The sequence below is a fragment of the Haliotis rubra genome, unplaced genomic scaffold (assembly GCF_003918875.1).
Source record: "Haliotis rubra isolate DU_JTF1 unplaced genomic scaffold, ASM391887v1 Scf581, whole genome shotgun sequence".
NCBI classification, from domain to species: domain Eukaryota; kingdom Metazoa; phylum Mollusca; class Gastropoda; order Lepetellida; family Haliotidae; genus Haliotis; species Haliotis rubra.
The window spans coordinates 666,167-683,583 of record NW_025767281.1 but is presented as its reverse complement, the minus strand read 5'-3'; the positions used below and the strand labels follow the sequence as shown (position 1 = coordinate 683,583).

Below are 17,417 nucleotides of genomic sequence, written 5' to 3'. Positions count from 1 at the left end.
ATAAAACGAACTGAAAAAGATCCATATGTATGTGTGTATATATATATTTGGTTGGATGAAATCACTGCTTACGTCGCACTTTACCCATGGCTAAGGTATCTCTCGGTGCCACTGACTATGTCGTCATCTGTGGACTCCTCACCCTGTCTTTGGGGATAGGGTTATATTACGCCATCAGGAGCAGGAAGAGGGGTACCAGGGAGGACTATCTCCTTGGGGGAAGGCGTCTCCGCGTCCTTCCGGTTACGATGTCTCTGTTTGTGTCGTACACGTCGTCGACGTCGATGATTGGGATGCCCGCTGAAACCTTCACGTACGGATTTGCGTATGCCACGTTTGTTGCAGCTGCAATAGTTAGTATGACCATATTCATATTTACATTGGTGCCGATGATGCATAGCCTGAAGATAACCAGCATGTACGAGGTGAGTACAGTTGACAAATAACTTTGTGAGTGAAAGTCAGAGTGAAAGTCGTGACTCATAATATTTGCCATTGCGAAAGAATCCAGCTATTTTCCCCGACTTTTGAAAGAGAAAGGCTAATGAAATGAAGGGACGAATGCTACATAATTTGGAAACTTGCTTTGCCTTACTGAATCATTATAATCTCCCTTTTCCACCTTTTCACAATTGTGGTGAGTCCACTTTAATTCAGAACTCGCCAAACCATGCTACGTCTGACAATGTGACATGTTTGTTGCTAAAGGCTCAGTAACGATCCTACTATTCAATGGCTGGGCCGGCGCTTCAGTCACTGACATGATGAGGAGCTGGGACATGATGACATGCACCAGACATGCCAGCAAACCCAACCACCCGATCCCGTTCAGACTTTTATTTCGACAAACTGAGGACCATCTTTACCCAGGAGCCCGACACTTACTGGCACGGCTCAAGCATTCCCGGTTATATGATGTTATATAATGTTATATGGATCATTTTTGGATCATATATGACTCCTAATACAAATGGAGTTATTTTGCTCACAGATGCTATACAAAATCTTGGAAAATTCAGTCTTTTAATACCAGATCAACAAAAGAGCATAAATATTGAATTTGTAATAGGGCAAAATCATTTTAATATGTTTCTTTAAAACTTCATTTATTCCAAAGACCTTTCAATATGTGTCCAAACTGCGCCGAAATTCTTTCTCCTTTCTTTCTTTAATGCATTCAGCAAACTATCGGTGTATCCTCTCTAACCATAACCCCACCTCCGGGCAGGACCTTTAATTTTCAATGACATCTGTAATGTCATTTTAACACCTCCCTACATGTACGTCGGCGGATAGTACGTGTGTACAAATACATAGGTCAGATTCTTCAGCTTCAACATCAGGCCCCTAGGCTAACATAGTTTGTCTTGGAAACTGAGGAAAATACAAGGGGAAGAGGCAGAGGACGAGTCCTGAATGATGATCTCTACAAGATGCATCAAATATCTCTAGGAGACTGAAGATCACATATAACATTTTCTACAGAAATGGACTATTCTGGATGAAATCACAAGTAGGGAATGGTCGCGAAACAAGTGCCTGTGGCATTCATATAAGTGTTTTGCAGAATCACAACAGAAGTTGTTTCCCTTTAACCATTACGGCCTGCAGCAGACATAACATCTGATTAAGAATCCCCACATGGGTACAATGTGTGAAGCCCATTTCGCATGATGACGACATAGCTATTACCAGTCATATGTCGCCTATGACGACTCTCAGCTTTCATTGTACACCTGAAGAGCCGTTGAAAGGCGAAAGATCTTGTGCAGATATAAAGGAGATTTGGCAAGAAGAAATATCTGGACTCATATTTTATATATTTATTGCTTATACGCGTCCTCGTGCTTTAACTATAATAGTTCAGGGCGAAAGTGTGCTTTATCACAATATACATGGTTGTAGAGCGAACTGTATTTCTTAAATATATATAAAATATGAGTCCAGATATTTCTTCTTCTCTTTGACGTCATAGTTAGAAACAATAGTGGTGGGCGTGTATGACCTTGAAACTGGCTTTCATTCACTTGAGGTGTGTAAATCTACTCGTCGACAGTGAGGTTTCTAGTTTCCGCAATAAGCCTGGCCTTTCATCTTATAGTACACTCATATACATGTTCAGTAAGCTCACATCACCTGCATCACTTGATTCCACTCCACTGTCAACATCAGTGGAGTCGGCAGCCTAGTGGATAAAACATTCGCTTCTCACGCCGAAGACTCGGGTTCGATAAATCACATGAGTACAATGTGTGAAGCCCATTTCTAGTGCTTCCCGGGGCGGTGGGGTAGCCCAGTGGTTAAAGCGTTGGCTCGTCACGCCGAAGACCCGGGTTCGAATCCCCACATGGGTACATTGCGTGAAGCCTATTTCTGGTGTCCCCCGCCGTGATGTTGCTGGAATATTGCTAAAAGCGGCGTAAAACATAACTCGCTTACTCAACATCAGTGGCTTAATGATTGGAGTCCATAATACGACGTTTCGGAGTGTATGCTTGCTACTTCATCAGGTGAATGGTAGGGAGTATCGGGGAAGACGTTTCATCTTCTGTACCATCCCATTGCATTAGTCAGTGCACATGTTTGAAATATTTCAATTATTTGTACCGCGTTTTCTAGTTATGATGTTGTTACTCTTGTCACTTCAACATGGACATTGATTATATCAGGTTCCAATGTTAAAGGCACATAATCTGTCTGAAGCCCATCATGGCTTCTTCTCTATACATATATTCGGTTCAGTTAAAGTCGCTAATTCCATAGAAAGAAACCTTCCAGCGACAATATCATGGAATTAAAAGACATGATCTGTTTACGGTAAACTTGGTCACTGTGAGGTTTTTCCTTTTGCATTCTATCTATCGATCTATCGATCTGTCGATCTATCTATATATCTATCTGGGCGGTGGGGAAGCCTGGTTGTTAAAGTGTTGGCTCATAACGCCGAAGACCCGGGTTCGATTCCTCACATGGGTACAATGTGTGAAGCCCATTCCTGGTGTCCCCTGCCGTGATATTGCTGGAATATTGCAGCGTAAAACCATACTCATCCACTCACTCTCTCACAATCTATCTATCTACATCTATCTATCTATCTATCTACATATATCTATTTTATATTTTATTGTTTCTGTGGAATTGGTGTGATAACTGAGGTAAATATCTTTAATGAATGAAAGATATCATTGTGTATTTCAGAATTGAATTAAGGCAATACGGTTGAACAAAAAGTAAGAAAGTACACATGCCCAGATACTCGTGCCTCAGTAACAGTGTTAATATTTCAGTATTTCTATCGTCGATATGGGTCCTGGAGTCTGCGACTACTGATAACTGTCCTTGGGATGCTGCAAAATGTAAGCCTACTCATATATTTGACGGGTGAAAGGCCAGTTTTACGAGGTCAAACTATGGAATGCTGTACCATTAAATAATACACATGTTCACATCTCTGACACAATAACAAAAGGGGGCGGTGGGGTAGCCTACTGGTTAAAGCGTTCCCTAGTCACGCCGAAGACCCGGGTTCGATTCCCCAGATGGGTACAATATGTGAAGCCCATTTGTGGTGTCACACGCCGTGATATTGCTGGAATAGTGCTAAAAGCTGCCTAAAACTAAACTCACTCACTCACTAACTCACAACAACTAGATTAGAATATAGTCATCATGAATTGGCAAGAATAGTAAACTGAGCGCGGTTATGAAAAAATGTTATCTTTAATATCACCTTTATCTTGCAGATTCTTATGAATGCAGCAATTTTACTCGCACCCGCACTATCAATAGAAACAGGTATGGCACTCTTGCAGCATGTCCACAGATGTAGAATCAAGCTTCATCCCTTTTCTCTTTTAAATACTTAAAGGCACTACATCACATCACACTTCTCTAAACTTATATAATGTATTTCTCTCAATAATACTAGGGGCGGTGGGGTAGCCTAGTGGTTAAAGCGTTCGCTCGTCACGCCGAAGACCCGGGTTCGAATCCCTACATGGGTACATTGTGCGAAGCTCATTTCTGGTGTCCCCCGCCGTGATATTGCTGGAATATTGCAAAAAGCGGCGTAAAACAAAACTCACTCACTCACTCACTCAGTAATACTAACTATCAGTCCTAAGGGAAGCTATCATATATTTTTCCCCAAAAAGCTTATGTATTTAGATTACAATATTAGATTAAAAGGTTCAACGTTGCATTAAATCGACTCTCGCGCCCTCTACCGATCGAACGTTTTTTCAAGCGAACCCCACAAACAACGACAACATCAGAGCAATTATTTACATTCCATATATATGGTGGCTGGTTCTCGTCTCGTAATATCGCTTTTTCGTCTCGTGATATCGCTTTCTCGTTTTCTCGCCTCCGAATTTTAAGGCGAGAAAGCGATGGCCCAACTCAGCCACCATACATATACGGCAAGTGTTCCCTGTTTGGTAGCTGTTTGCCTCGAAGTTTCAATGATCGATTTCAGGCAAGTCGTAAGGGATAATAAGTTTATTATGCATCAATAGGAAGCAAAAGTGAGTGCATATTCCCAGTATATAATATAGGCCAAAATATTGTCGAAATTATGTGACATTGTGCCTTTAAATATCCGTCGCGTGTTCACTGCAATTCCTGCATTCTGATTTGCTCAAGTGGAATACCGGAGGGAGGCTGACTGGGCTGCAGAATTGCATGATTTTTCTCTCCTGTGCGATCTAAAACCCAGTGTTTATTTAACCAGCTTCCTCTTGAAACAACATGATACCCAATTGAAGCAATGGAATATGATACAATATGTGAGAAATACAAGTTAATAGATAACGTTTCTCAATTAGTTTGTGATCCAAACCTTTCTTTTTGAACAACAGCTGCTGGTCTCCCGTTGGTATCCTCAGTTCTTCTGGTGGGAACGGTTGGAACACTCTTCACCGCCATTGTGAGTTCATCTTGCATCTTGCTCATGTGAATACAATTTGATCATTCTTTGAGCATTCATGGCACCTCTATAAATCCTATCTTAACAGTTCAATAAACAAGGTTGAAAAAGTGAATGATCATTGAATGGTCTGGGTTATGATAATGAATGTTCTGAAAATCGACATTACAATGACAATACATCACTGGTATTTTCACAGTAAGTTGATGTTATGGTACGTACCCAAGTGTAATAAAATCCGTTTGACATATTTTGTGGGTTAAGACGGAATCAAACCAAACAATAACATAAAATATTAGTCCATCCAGTGAATAGTATTCCTGTGTTAGATCGTTTGAGGTCGCCTTGTAAATTATGAAGTATCGTATGGAAAGTACAATAACCTTAACTAACAGCATCACTTTTGTTGTATGGAACTAAACGCCAGTTGGTATCCACCCTCCTCTCCCTCCCTCTCTCTCTCTCTCTCTCTCTCTCTCTCTCTCTCTCTCTCTCTCTCTCTCTCACACACACACACACACACACGTGAGTACAATGAGTGAAGCCCATTTCTGGTGTCCATCACCGTGATACTAGCTGGAACATTGTTAGAAGCAGCGTAAAACCATACCCACAAATGAACAAATGTATATCTGCTGTGCTATATAAGTATATCGGCGTCGTCAACGTGGGTGAGTGGTCCAGTTCAATAGACTACACATTGTGTTTAACAACGCTCTATATTCTTTCTAGGGTGGGCTACGGGGAGTGGTTGCTGTCGATGGTTTACAAGGTGTGGTTATGGTTGCTGGAATATATTCATCACTGTTCAAGGTTATTATAACTGTTGCTGGTTTGTAATATACGGAATATAGCATGCAAGCAATGAAAACAAGATGCACATGCAGGCAATGTTAATGCCAAAACGATCAAATATTGGTCTCTAATATGTTCTGCCTAGTGCTGTATAATGCATCAAAATGCTGATGATGGTACAGCTTGAAGGGCATGAAGCCATTTATTTGATGGATTTTAAGTGTAATAGCAATCTTATGATGCACAACAGTGAGAGTTTTACAAAATAAATTAAATAGTAAACCATGAGTAAAATATAGTTTCTCAAACAAAAGGTCAAATCACACTCTATCAAGGGGTCACACATCTTATCCTCCTCACGTTAACTTAAACAGTAATGTGGAGGTTCCTCTATCAGACCATTGTAATATTGTTTGTCATCTCTTAAAGGGGGTGTTTGCTGTCGGCGGGTTTGGACCAACATGGGAGATCGCTGTACAAGGAGGCCGGGTTACGCCTTTAGAGTAAGTATATGGAACAGAACACAGATGCGTATTTTTTTACCATCAGTCATGATCGATATTTATAACAAATACAATCAATATTTTGTTTCTAATTCATGCAAATACTTTGATGAAACTAGATCAAAATCTCAAACGGACCAAAGCGTTTGAACAAAATCTGAATGATGAAATACAATTTAACAAAAAAGGAATTTTCATTCCAGAAGTTGTTGAGTAAATGAGAAAACATACAACATATGGATAAAAACCCCAACAACTTCTGGTTTATTGCATGGAGTAATGCTTCCATGAACATTGTGATTTCCTTATCAAGCTGCAGTAATAATGCAAGAATCTGCGTGAAACGTTGCTAAATGAAATAGACCGTAAGTCGTTATCCATAAAGCTGCATGTTCACTTATTATTATACATGGCTGCAGACCCTGTTAATAGCACTTATTCATGTTATGTTTTTATATTTGAAGCTTCAGCCTCGATCCTCGTGTCCGACACTCTTTCTGGAGCCTCGTTGTGGGAGGAACCTTCGCTTATATGTCCTTCACGTTCGACCAATCGGCAATGCAGAGAGTCTTTTCTTTGCCTACTGCCAGACAGGCTCAAATGTAAATGTGTTAGAATTTATTGGTAAAATATAAAACTCGCTTTGTACAGTTCAGTACATATTAACTTCACAGTACACATTGCTTGGTTTAGCACAAAAAGATGATGTGTCGACAGAAAATAGCGATGAGCTTTGACACTTCCATCCCCACTTTGTTTTGTTTTGTGCTCACAAAGTGCATTGTGGCTAAGATTGCATTTTCACCCGACTCAAACACGAGTTACACACTCATAAATGAAGCATTAAACACACTGTGACATCTTCCAAGTGAAAAGAGACCCGTGAAGATCCGGGTTAGAATTGGTCTTCAGCAATCCATGCTGTTTCCGTTGGGTTGAGCTTCCTTTCGCATATGTTGCCTTGTACTATCATACCAGCATTTTCCAGCACAACTTGAGTTTTGACAAGACTTTGGACAAGTTTCACACCTTACATTTGCTATTAGAATCGAACATAAACATCTTATCATGCTGGAAATAATTCGTGGAACATTTGTTGCCATACATATTTTGCTGTCAGTATTGCTATGATACAGGCCGATTCAGCAACCCATGCCTGTCGTAAGAGGCGACTAACGGGATCGGGTGGTCAGGCTCGCTGACTTGGTTGACACATGTCATCGTATCCCAGTTGCGTAGATCGATGATCATGCAGTTGATCACTGGATTGTCTGATCCAGACTGGATTTTGTACAGACCGCCGCAGTATAGTTGGAATATTGCTGAGTGCGGCGTTAAGCAACAAACAGTGCGTTCTCCTAATTTCTTTGTTGAAGGGCATACACTATCAACATCTTTAACAACACTGTGTACATGATGACAGCATGCTTCATGGGACTTGTTGCCTACGCTTACTACTCAGTGAATATGTGTGACCCACTAAATGCTGGCTTCATCAGGAACAAAAATCAGGTAAAACATTACCGTAAATACCGTATGGCACGCAATAATGGCCGCTCTTTGTAACTGTAAATACCGTATGGCACGCAATAATGGCCGCTACCGTATGGCTTTGTAACTGTAAATACCGTATGGCACGCAATAATGGCCGCTCTTTGTAACTGTAAATACCGTATGGCACGCAATAATGGCCGCTCTTTGTAACTGTAAATACCGTATGGCACGCAATAATGGCCGCTCTTTGTGTAACTGGGCAGATAGCTCATTCATACTGTACATGCTTGTCCATAAAAATCATCATCACCCCCAAGCCATATAATATGAGCGGTCCCTTAAATTCCTCCAAAATGTCACATATGAAACCATTCAAACCCACAAAACGTAACGCATTTGGTAGAATATTTGGCACTTTTGGAGTCACTTATAAAGATACTCCCACTTGTAAAATGTTGCATGAAACCAACACAAATAAATGTATATTTGGCACTTTTAGAGCACATTTTATTGCTAGGAAATCAAGGGCAGATAATGCAAAGGGAGCTCACTCTGGATGACCCAATATATTGCAGAATCTGAACCATATCGCGATAATCGTATCGCGAGATACTGTACCGGTATATACCGGTTTACCGGTAATATTGCACAGCCCTAGAAAATGGCACTTTTAATAGACAATAAAAAAGAAGTTTTTCTCCTTAACAAAGTCCCACTTTATAAGTCCATAGCCATAATTATTCAAAAATCGACTCACTTTCACTTTCGCAAGAAGAATAACCACACAGTTGATCATCCCAACTGTTCAGTGGGCCTTGTATGAATGCTTCAGCTGATGCCGTACTTCATCATGGACATCTTCCAAGACATCCCTGGTATGCCAGGCCTATTCCTGGCCACCTTACTCAGCGCTGCACTCAGGTAATGCAATTAATTATTACAGTAAGCAGTGCAGTATACCTACTAACTTTACGGCCAGTCGTATCTAATCAGTACAACCCACCTTGTATCTCTCTGTAGTTGTTAAATGATGCACAATCAACCAAATTACGGAGTCCAACCACTAAAGCTGCTTTCAGACACCTCTTCAGGCAAGATTAGATGACTGGAATGCCCTCGGAGTATGGATCATTTTCAATACTGGTGATGGTGATTGTGATGGTGATGGTGATGGTGATAGCTGTTTCTCCAATACAGTCTATATTTAATAATATTATGTGGTCATGAAAGGTATCTTGTTGGATCTTTCTCAAGTGTTCATAGATAATTTCCTAGAAACACTATGTGTTAGGGTTCCAAGCGTTTTTGTTGCAAACATATTCCTCCACACACATCTGTGTTGAATGTAATTTAATGTATTATTAATTTCATTATTATTATTATCATTTGACAGTTCCTTCTCTTCCGTTCTCAACGGCCTTGCAACTAACACTATAGAGGATCTCCTGCAGCCGCTGTTTGACAAATACTCTACAACAGAGAAGGTTAAACTGCTGGTTGCCAAAACATCAGGTAGTGATGAAATATAGTCTACTACAAATTTCGAAACTACTTGACTCGGTTGGGTCACTCAGAGGTATCAAATTACAATGACAACCTTTGACCTATGAGTTGTAGGCTGCATCACTGCGGAATCTAAAAATTCATAGTCACAGTCGCAGAATGGCGTTTTCGAATAACTCAATACGACCATGTTTTGTTTATACAGTTTTCTTCTTCGGTTTTCTGTCCGTTGGATTGAGCTTCCTTGCCAATTCTCTTCCTGGAACCGTCATGCAGGTACTTTCTTTGAACTATTTTCCAGCCACAGTACACAAATTTACACTATGACTGAACGTAAACAAAGAAGGAATATTTATTAAAAATTCGAGGAACATTTGTTGCTCTAGTTATTGATATATGTAATAATGAAGATCTTAACAGGATACCGCTGTAGAATGTTTGTCTTGGACACAAGAAAGAACCGTTACCTGTAGCATGTTGCTCTTCTCTAGGCTTCTATGGCGTTGGTGGGATCGTGTGCCGGGCCATTAGTTGGGATTTTCTTTCTTTCTGCCATGGTTCCTTGGGCCAATAAACTAGTAAGTACTTCATTTACCAAACTGTATACCAAATAGACATGTACAACTTGAAAAGACCACAGCAATAGTCCAGTATTGTAAGTACTAACGTATTTGAAAGCCCTAGACCAAGGACGCAGATGAGACTAGCGATCATTCGTTTACGTTTCATTACAAAGTCATATCCTTGAATGAGATTCAGATCAAGGAATATACCCCCTTTACGTACATTTATGCAAGATCTACATTCTGAAAAGTATTCTTTCTTAAAATATTTCGGATATATTCATTTCCAAACACAATTCAAATGGGCATCCGTTTAAAATTTGATGAATGTTGAAAGTAGAAACTTATTAAGTCGTTCAGTGAGCCGACCACCCTGTCTTGTTAGTCGACTGTAATGAAGAATAAACTCAACAAAGACAAACCAAGTACTCTCAAGAAGATAACGATTGGTGTTATATCGTCAGATAGATGGCATTACGTAACCACGGGGTATATGTCATCTGCTGGTTATCTTGCAGGGGGCTACTTGTGGAGTGTTGATGTCGCTCGTGCTGAACACGTGGATCGCTATCTGCGGCGCCCTGTACGGACGTAGACCTGTACCACTTCCGCCGGTGCCCGGTAACTCCTGCAAGGTCGATGGCATAGTCAACACAACAAACATGCAGGTGTTTAACATGGAGGACATGTCGACTACAGCAGATTATACATCAACGTCAGCCTGGACCACCACTGAAAGGTTCCGTCAACGACAACATCAGTTCAGATACCCTTATTAGCATAATCCATAATGAAATTACATATCCCTTAGTCCAGGCTGCATATATGTATGAAAACATACCTGTCACATAACAGTGAAATCAGTGTATGGTATGCGTGATGATTCCGTTAACGGGCATGCAATCCGTTAAAAATATGCAGTTTGTTGTAAGGTTTCACAACCATTCACAGCATGCTCAAGACAGGGGTTCACGGCACAGGGTAATTATGTCTGATAAAATCTGATAAAATGGATGTACGCCGTTTGTTGAAATACGTAGTACTTTTAGTCCAGATATTTTCTATAATCTTGGAAAGGTTTTTGTTTTATTTACACAGTTCCACCGTGTTCTCTGGTGACAACCCACTCTACAATATTTCTTACCTCTACTACGCCTTGACTGGATGTTTGATGGCCTTTGTTGTGGGACTGGTCGTCAGTTTGGCTACACGTAGGTCGACTTCTAAAATCATTGATATACCAGTATGAAGTATATAGTATTTAGCACGGCAAAGGCAGAGAGATGGGTGAGGTGAGGTGGGGTAATAAATGATCCACATACAGGTGTTAATATGATACAGTTGGAATCAGACAATGACAACAGCTTGAAGCAATGTTATTTATCTTTATTGTGTCACGTTGTTTGAAGCTTTCTCATGCATGAGTGAGTGGGAGATTTTAGTTTTACGCCGCACTCACCAATATTCCAGCTACATGGCGATGGTCTGTAAATAATCGAGTCTGGACCAGACAATCCAGTGATCAACAGCATGAACATCGATCTGCGCAATTGGGAACCGATGACATGTGTCAACCAAGTCAGCGAGCCTGACCACCCGATTCCGTTAGTCGTCTCTTACGACAAACATGGGTTACTGAAGAATATTCTAACCCGGATCTTCACGGGTACTCATGCATGAAGTCAGATAACCACATGTTCATGTCCACATTAATTTAATGTACACGACATGTAAATTTAAAACAATTTGATACGAACAATGTGTATGAATCATAAGTTCGTTTGTGTCATGATCGTACTTTACAGGACGTGCTGCAGCAACTCCAAACCATTAACGAAACATATCCCGTCACGGAATAATCACTGAAATATGAATGTTGACATCAGGTGTTCACTAAAGAGGGAAAGCATGTCCTGCTCCACCGGTATAACTAGACTCCTCGCACAAATATCCCAGATCATACTTGTTGCTTTAGCGGTTCAATGATCCATGACATCGGAATACAACACCCCTCTAGATCTGTCAACCAAGCATGACTTAACACAGGCATATGACAGAACAGTGTAACATCATCATCAATGTTATTTTAATTAATACTGCGCACGACATTGCCCCAGCTATACGATGGCGGTCATCAAGTCTGGATCTTTGACATGAACATCGCTCAATGCAATTGGGATACAATCACATGCAACAACCAAGTGAGCAAACCTGACCCCCAGATCCATCAATCGCCCTCACGACAAGCATTGGTAACTGCAGATACGTTGTAACCCGGATCTCCATGGTTGCGAAACAGGAACAAGCCTCAACAAAGCGCACTGTTACATGTGTTGTTCAGTTCTGTGTTGTTTTTCCATGTGCCTGTAAGTTAAGATCATAATCGTCATAAATATTGGTCTTTAAGTTTCAGACAGGACAGGACTTACCCTTTTGGCGACACGTGGTGTCATCAAATTATCGCCGTTCCATGCACATTTCCTCTTACCGCTATTCTATAACCAGTGGAACCCGTGTCAGGGGATATTCGACAATGGTTATTTTCTGGTGTTGGAGAGTTATATTTACGACATTATAAATGTCTCATTTCATTTGTTTATGCTTCAGGGCACAGATATCCACCACTTGAGGATGATAGAGTATTGTTTACTTTCGTGAGGAAATGTGCCAACGTTAGCAACGTCGATGATTCAAACAAAGTAAGAATACATTGTATATTGTTACCATTTTCTAACATAGACCCGTAAAGACCATTAAAACTGGTCTCTAGCAACCCATGCTTGTCGTAAGAGGCGACTAACGGGAACGGGTGGTAAGTCTCGCTGACTCGGTTGACACATATCATCGTATCCCAGTTGGGTTGATCGATGCTCATGCTGTTGGTACTATATCGCCTGGTCCAGACTCGATTACAGGCTGTTACAGAGCTGGAATATTGCTGAGTGCAAGTCAAGTTATCTTAACAACGTCAATGACATTAACAACATCAATGACAATCCCATGCGCCAATTAGAGGATGTGTGTTTGGTACCCAAGCGTCTTTATGTGACAGAAAATGAAGCGTAAATCGCTAATATCGGGGTTTTCGAACATCTGAATTACGTAAACTGGTTAATTGCTTCAGCATGGGGAAGAGGAGACATTTGTCATGAAGCTGAAGGATGATGATGAACACCAATATGTGACAATACCGCGTGAATACTGAACGTCCTCTACAGTGGATTTCTGGACCAGTGACCCATGAAAGTGTGATTTGCTTCACATTTTATTTGTTCCATCTATTTGTATCAGTAGTGCGTTATGGCCAAAAATGCTAACATATATACTAGCCACATAAAGGAAGTGTGCACACAGAAAATTCATTAAGAACTGGAATAGAACAAAGCAAAGACGAAATGATGTAGACACTTTTTAAGCTGAAGTATCGCACCACAACAAAATGTCAAAAGTACATGAACAATATCCGTAACGATGACGTCAGAAGTCCAAAATCGAGTAGGGGGTCACACGACGAAGTTACCAAGTCAGTAACGGGTATGATCACTGTGTGCGTGAAGCACAGCGAAGACGTATAGAGGCTACCAAATGAGCATGGAAGGCCTGGGGAATGCCCTACTATATCCTCTCCAAATCTCGTGACAAGTCACGAACGTTATCTGGAGGATGTGGAAGAGGGTGTAGACGGCGCAGCATTTCATCCCACGCGTGCTCTATTGGGGAGAGATCCGGTGAATTTGCAGGCTAGGGCAGTAACATGACATTGTTCTGGTGAAGAAAGCCCATTGCAATCCTAGCCGTGTGAGGACGAGCGTTGTCTTGTTGAAATGTCATCCTGGTCCATGAGGTTCCAGAAAAGGAACTGCCACAGGCCTCAGAATCTGATCCATGTAGCCAATACCAGTGAGGTTGCCTTGAACAATCACTAGAGGGGTTCTGTGACGTGCTGCTATTCCATCCCAAATCATGACAGAGCCACCTTCAAAACGATTCCTCTCCACGATACAGTTGCGTGCATAACGTTCCCCTAAACGCCGGTAGACACGTTGACGCCCGTCACTATGGGAAATGTTGAACCTCAATTCATCTGTTAAAACAACATTCCTCCAGCATATTCGAGGTTGAAGAAAATGATTGCGACACCATCTTTGACGGTTGTCTCGATGACGTTGTGTCAGAATGGGTCGTATGGCAGGGCGTCGTGGTCGAATCCCATACTGATTCATAAACGATTCCTGAAGGTGTTGGCATGGATTTGGCGCAGTCCTGGAATGGTCTGGGACGTGGTCACTGCCGTCTGGAACCTGTGTCGGAGATGAGTCACCCGAATCCATCTGTCCTGTCCTGGCGTCGTTACTCGGGGACGCCCAGAACATGGGTGCTCGGCGACGTCATTAGTGTTTCGATAACGCCTGACCTCTGCAGATGTCGTGTTACGATGACATTGGAAGTGTGCTTCCACCTGTTGTTGGCTCATGCCTGCTCGAACTATTCCAATGGCTTCATGACGTTTAGCAGATGTTAATCTTAGCATAATGTGCGTGTGTCTTTTCATGTGAATTTGTGAACGTTTGAATGACCAACGATCAAGCTTTCGACAGTGACAGCAATTTCTGAGTTTCACATGTTGTGTGCAGCTACACGGGCTGTACTTGCAGTAACACATTGCAAGCTTATAGGCCACCATCAATAACGTCACGTCGCCTGGCACGTGCATAAGTGTTTGATTGTCTCCAATACTTGCTGTGTTCACACCTGTATTATAGACGCTGTGTGCCTACATTTATATTTTCGGTGCACAGTTTCTGTATGTGGCTAGTGTATAATATATATATGTGTGTGTGTGTGTGTGTGTGTGTGTGTGTGTATATATATGTGTGTGTGTGTGTGTGCGCACAAAACTGCAATATATACATCTATACGTATTACGAAGATAGTGTGGTAGAAATGCTATGGGGATATTCTGTGAATTATTTTATTGTGAGAACTGACTGTTTTAAGTGTTTTTTTTCATTAGACATTGAGTTTGGAATGTTCAGGAATGCTGTTAGGAGTATCCAGTATGCTCCGGATCCACATCCACCTTGCGGCGTGTGTCCGAAAATGGGATTTCTCCAGTCTGTCTCTAGGAATTAGTGACAGACTTTACATGCTCGGATCAGCAGGTGACCACGACTAGGGTTTTCCATCTGCTCATGTCACCACATAAGCAGAACGTTGAGTACAGTAGTCGCTGTTTCCTGGAAAGCATTGACGGAAAGTGTCAAAATACCAAAGAATACAACACCTTTCAATCTTGTCTTAAAACTATTCTTTTCAAAAGAGCATTCGACTAAGCGAACGTGAATCTGGACTCCGTAGAGCTTTATAAATGTCCAATTTGATTGATTGGTTAAAAATGACTCACTGAATTGATTGAAAGTGTTCTTATTGAAAAATCTGTTTTTTGTGCACACAATCAGAATCACTTGTTCAAGAAGCATTTCTTGAGGACAGCTTTAGTGAGATATAGCTGATAGTGCGTAAGACATTTTTCGTTCCTTTTCTATGTACGTCCATGTAATAATTACAGCTAACCGAGTTGTTTACTATAACCATGCTTATATTTATTGTCACCCCCCTTATTCGACGTATATGATCGTCGAAAGTAGGTAAAACAACATGATAGATTCAAAGATGATCATTGTTATTTTATTTCAGTTCTGTATGACGATATAGACGACAATCATGATCCCATAGACTATTTGAGTAAAGTTATTGCCTTCGTATATTGGCGTCATCAATAAAAGAGATATGACAATACAGAGACTAGTAGCTGCAGGTCTTTGTTGACTTCTTTGAGTCACATTTTATAAGTTGAGAAATACAATAAGGACAAATTTACGGATAACAACTTCTTTTATTTTGTGAGTGGGACAGATTAGTTACAGATTCTTGTACCGTTTCTGGCAGGTAGAAGAATCTGTACCGAAACGACCCATTCACAAAATAAAGAAGATGTTATCCATAAATTTGTCAGTATTGTACAAGTCTTCATTGTTGAGAATCAGTAATAGAATGGGAATGTCACATTGGTATCGGTAGCAGGTACCAGAACTATGAATTAGTAACGTGTTGAGGCACCACGCGCCTCGCCAAGGGAGATGATTCGTCCAGGCATAATATCAATCAGCTCCATTTGGTCACAAGATCCTACCAGAGTATCACTAATGCTGCCAAAACCAGTTCTGTGGTGCTGGTAACTGCCTAATAGGGCCCTCTTAACAGCCCCAAACATGTTACCTTTCATCCATATCAAGACCTTTCACGGACCATGGAAAATCTGTCAACACCCACTTCCTCCAAACCCCACCTGTATGTCCAGTGATTAACCATCTGTTTGAGAGCTAATAGTTACATTTTACCATTATGACGGATGCCGTCACAGATCCATGGCACATAGTGTACCAAATAAGGCTTATCCATACAATGTACCTGTGTCAAAGTTTCACAAAACCAAATATTTCCCAACTGACTTGCATAGTAACGAGTTTTATCAAATGCAACTAGGCTCTTAGCAGCTGTTACGTGTACGTGTGTGCATAGTCGAGACGTCTAGCAACAATAAAAACAAAAATAATGGCTACCTCAACCAGTTCCTTTTCCGAGAACAGGTAGATAAACAGACCAGCACCAGCTCCGCACAAAATGTCACCCGCTTGACCTGTGGTCACTTTCATCATATAGCATTGTATTAAAGGGCATTACAGTTAATATTGTAAAGGAATGGTCAGTTTTAATATCTGGATGGATGTACATTAAAACAAAATCAGCTAAGGACAACAGACTGATGATTCAGTCCGCACCATTCTGCTTGGGTGTAGTATAACCTGCAGAATAGTTTAAGCATTGCACTAGGCCAATCTGTGATTTACGTACTGTATATGCTACAGTGAATATGTAAAACCTGGGATTATGTATAATCCCCGAGCTTTTCAGTGATTATGTATAATCAGTCTGATTAAGTCAAAGATTACACAAAATCACTGACATTTTCAGGGATTATACATTATCACTGAAAAATAGACTAGAATTTGAGAAACATTCTCTGAAATCACTTCTTGTGTAGTTTGAGGTATATTTCTTCCAAAAAGAAGTGAAATTAGACTTTTGTATTAAGCAGGATAGAGACGTTTCTTTGCTACAATGATATGTGTATTCAACATAATAGATTTATACATGTTTGATGTACATAAGGAAATGTATGATGGACATGTTTTGAGAACATCAATTCAGTTTTTATTTTGACAAGGCAATGGTGAGTGGCTCCTTGAATTACTCTGTACACCAGCCTTGTAGCACTTGCATCTATTTGTCTGGCACCTCTTGACTCTAGCACAATTGCGCTTAACAAAGCCTTGTCCACCACAGGCTGACCCAAACTGGACTGCTGAGCGTCAGAAGACATATCATCTAAGGGTGTCTTCGCAGGAAGGCGACTATTTTTGGCGTGTAAAAACATGGGCAGGTTTTCGTTTTCGCCTTCGTGCAATGTACATCCATCCAGATATTAAAACCCCTCTAAGGTGTAGAGAGCTGTGTCGCAAACATCAAATTGTTTGAAAATTAAGAGGATATTTACCAGATACAATATCA

At 40.9% G+C, this 17,417-nt stretch overlaps 1 protein-coding gene across 1 annotated transcript in view; it reads left to right on the top strand.

The window, feature by feature from the left end:
• The first annotated feature begins 7,607 nt into the window (after nucleotides 1-7,607).
• The window catches only part of LOC124254775 (sodium-coupled monocarboxylate transporter 1-like), a 28,560-nt gene continuing 18,750 nt past the window's right edge, over nucleotides 7,608-17,417 (top strand). The window contains exons 1-7 of the mRNA XM_046688627.1: nucleotides 7,608-7,737; nucleotides 8,552-8,640; nucleotides 9,113-9,231; nucleotides 9,428-9,498; nucleotides 9,714-9,800; nucleotides 10,304-10,524; nucleotides 10,884-10,996. Of these exons, the coding sequence (XP_046544583.1) occupies nucleotides 7,639-7,737; nucleotides 8,552-8,640; nucleotides 9,113-9,231; nucleotides 9,428-9,498; nucleotides 9,714-9,800; nucleotides 10,304-10,524; nucleotides 10,884-10,996 (799 nt within the window). The 5' untranslated portion in view covers nucleotides 7,608-7,638. The remainder of the gene's footprint in view (nucleotides 7,738-8,551; nucleotides 8,641-9,112; nucleotides 9,232-9,427; nucleotides 9,499-9,713; nucleotides 9,801-10,303; nucleotides 10,525-10,883; nucleotides 10,997-17,417) is intronic.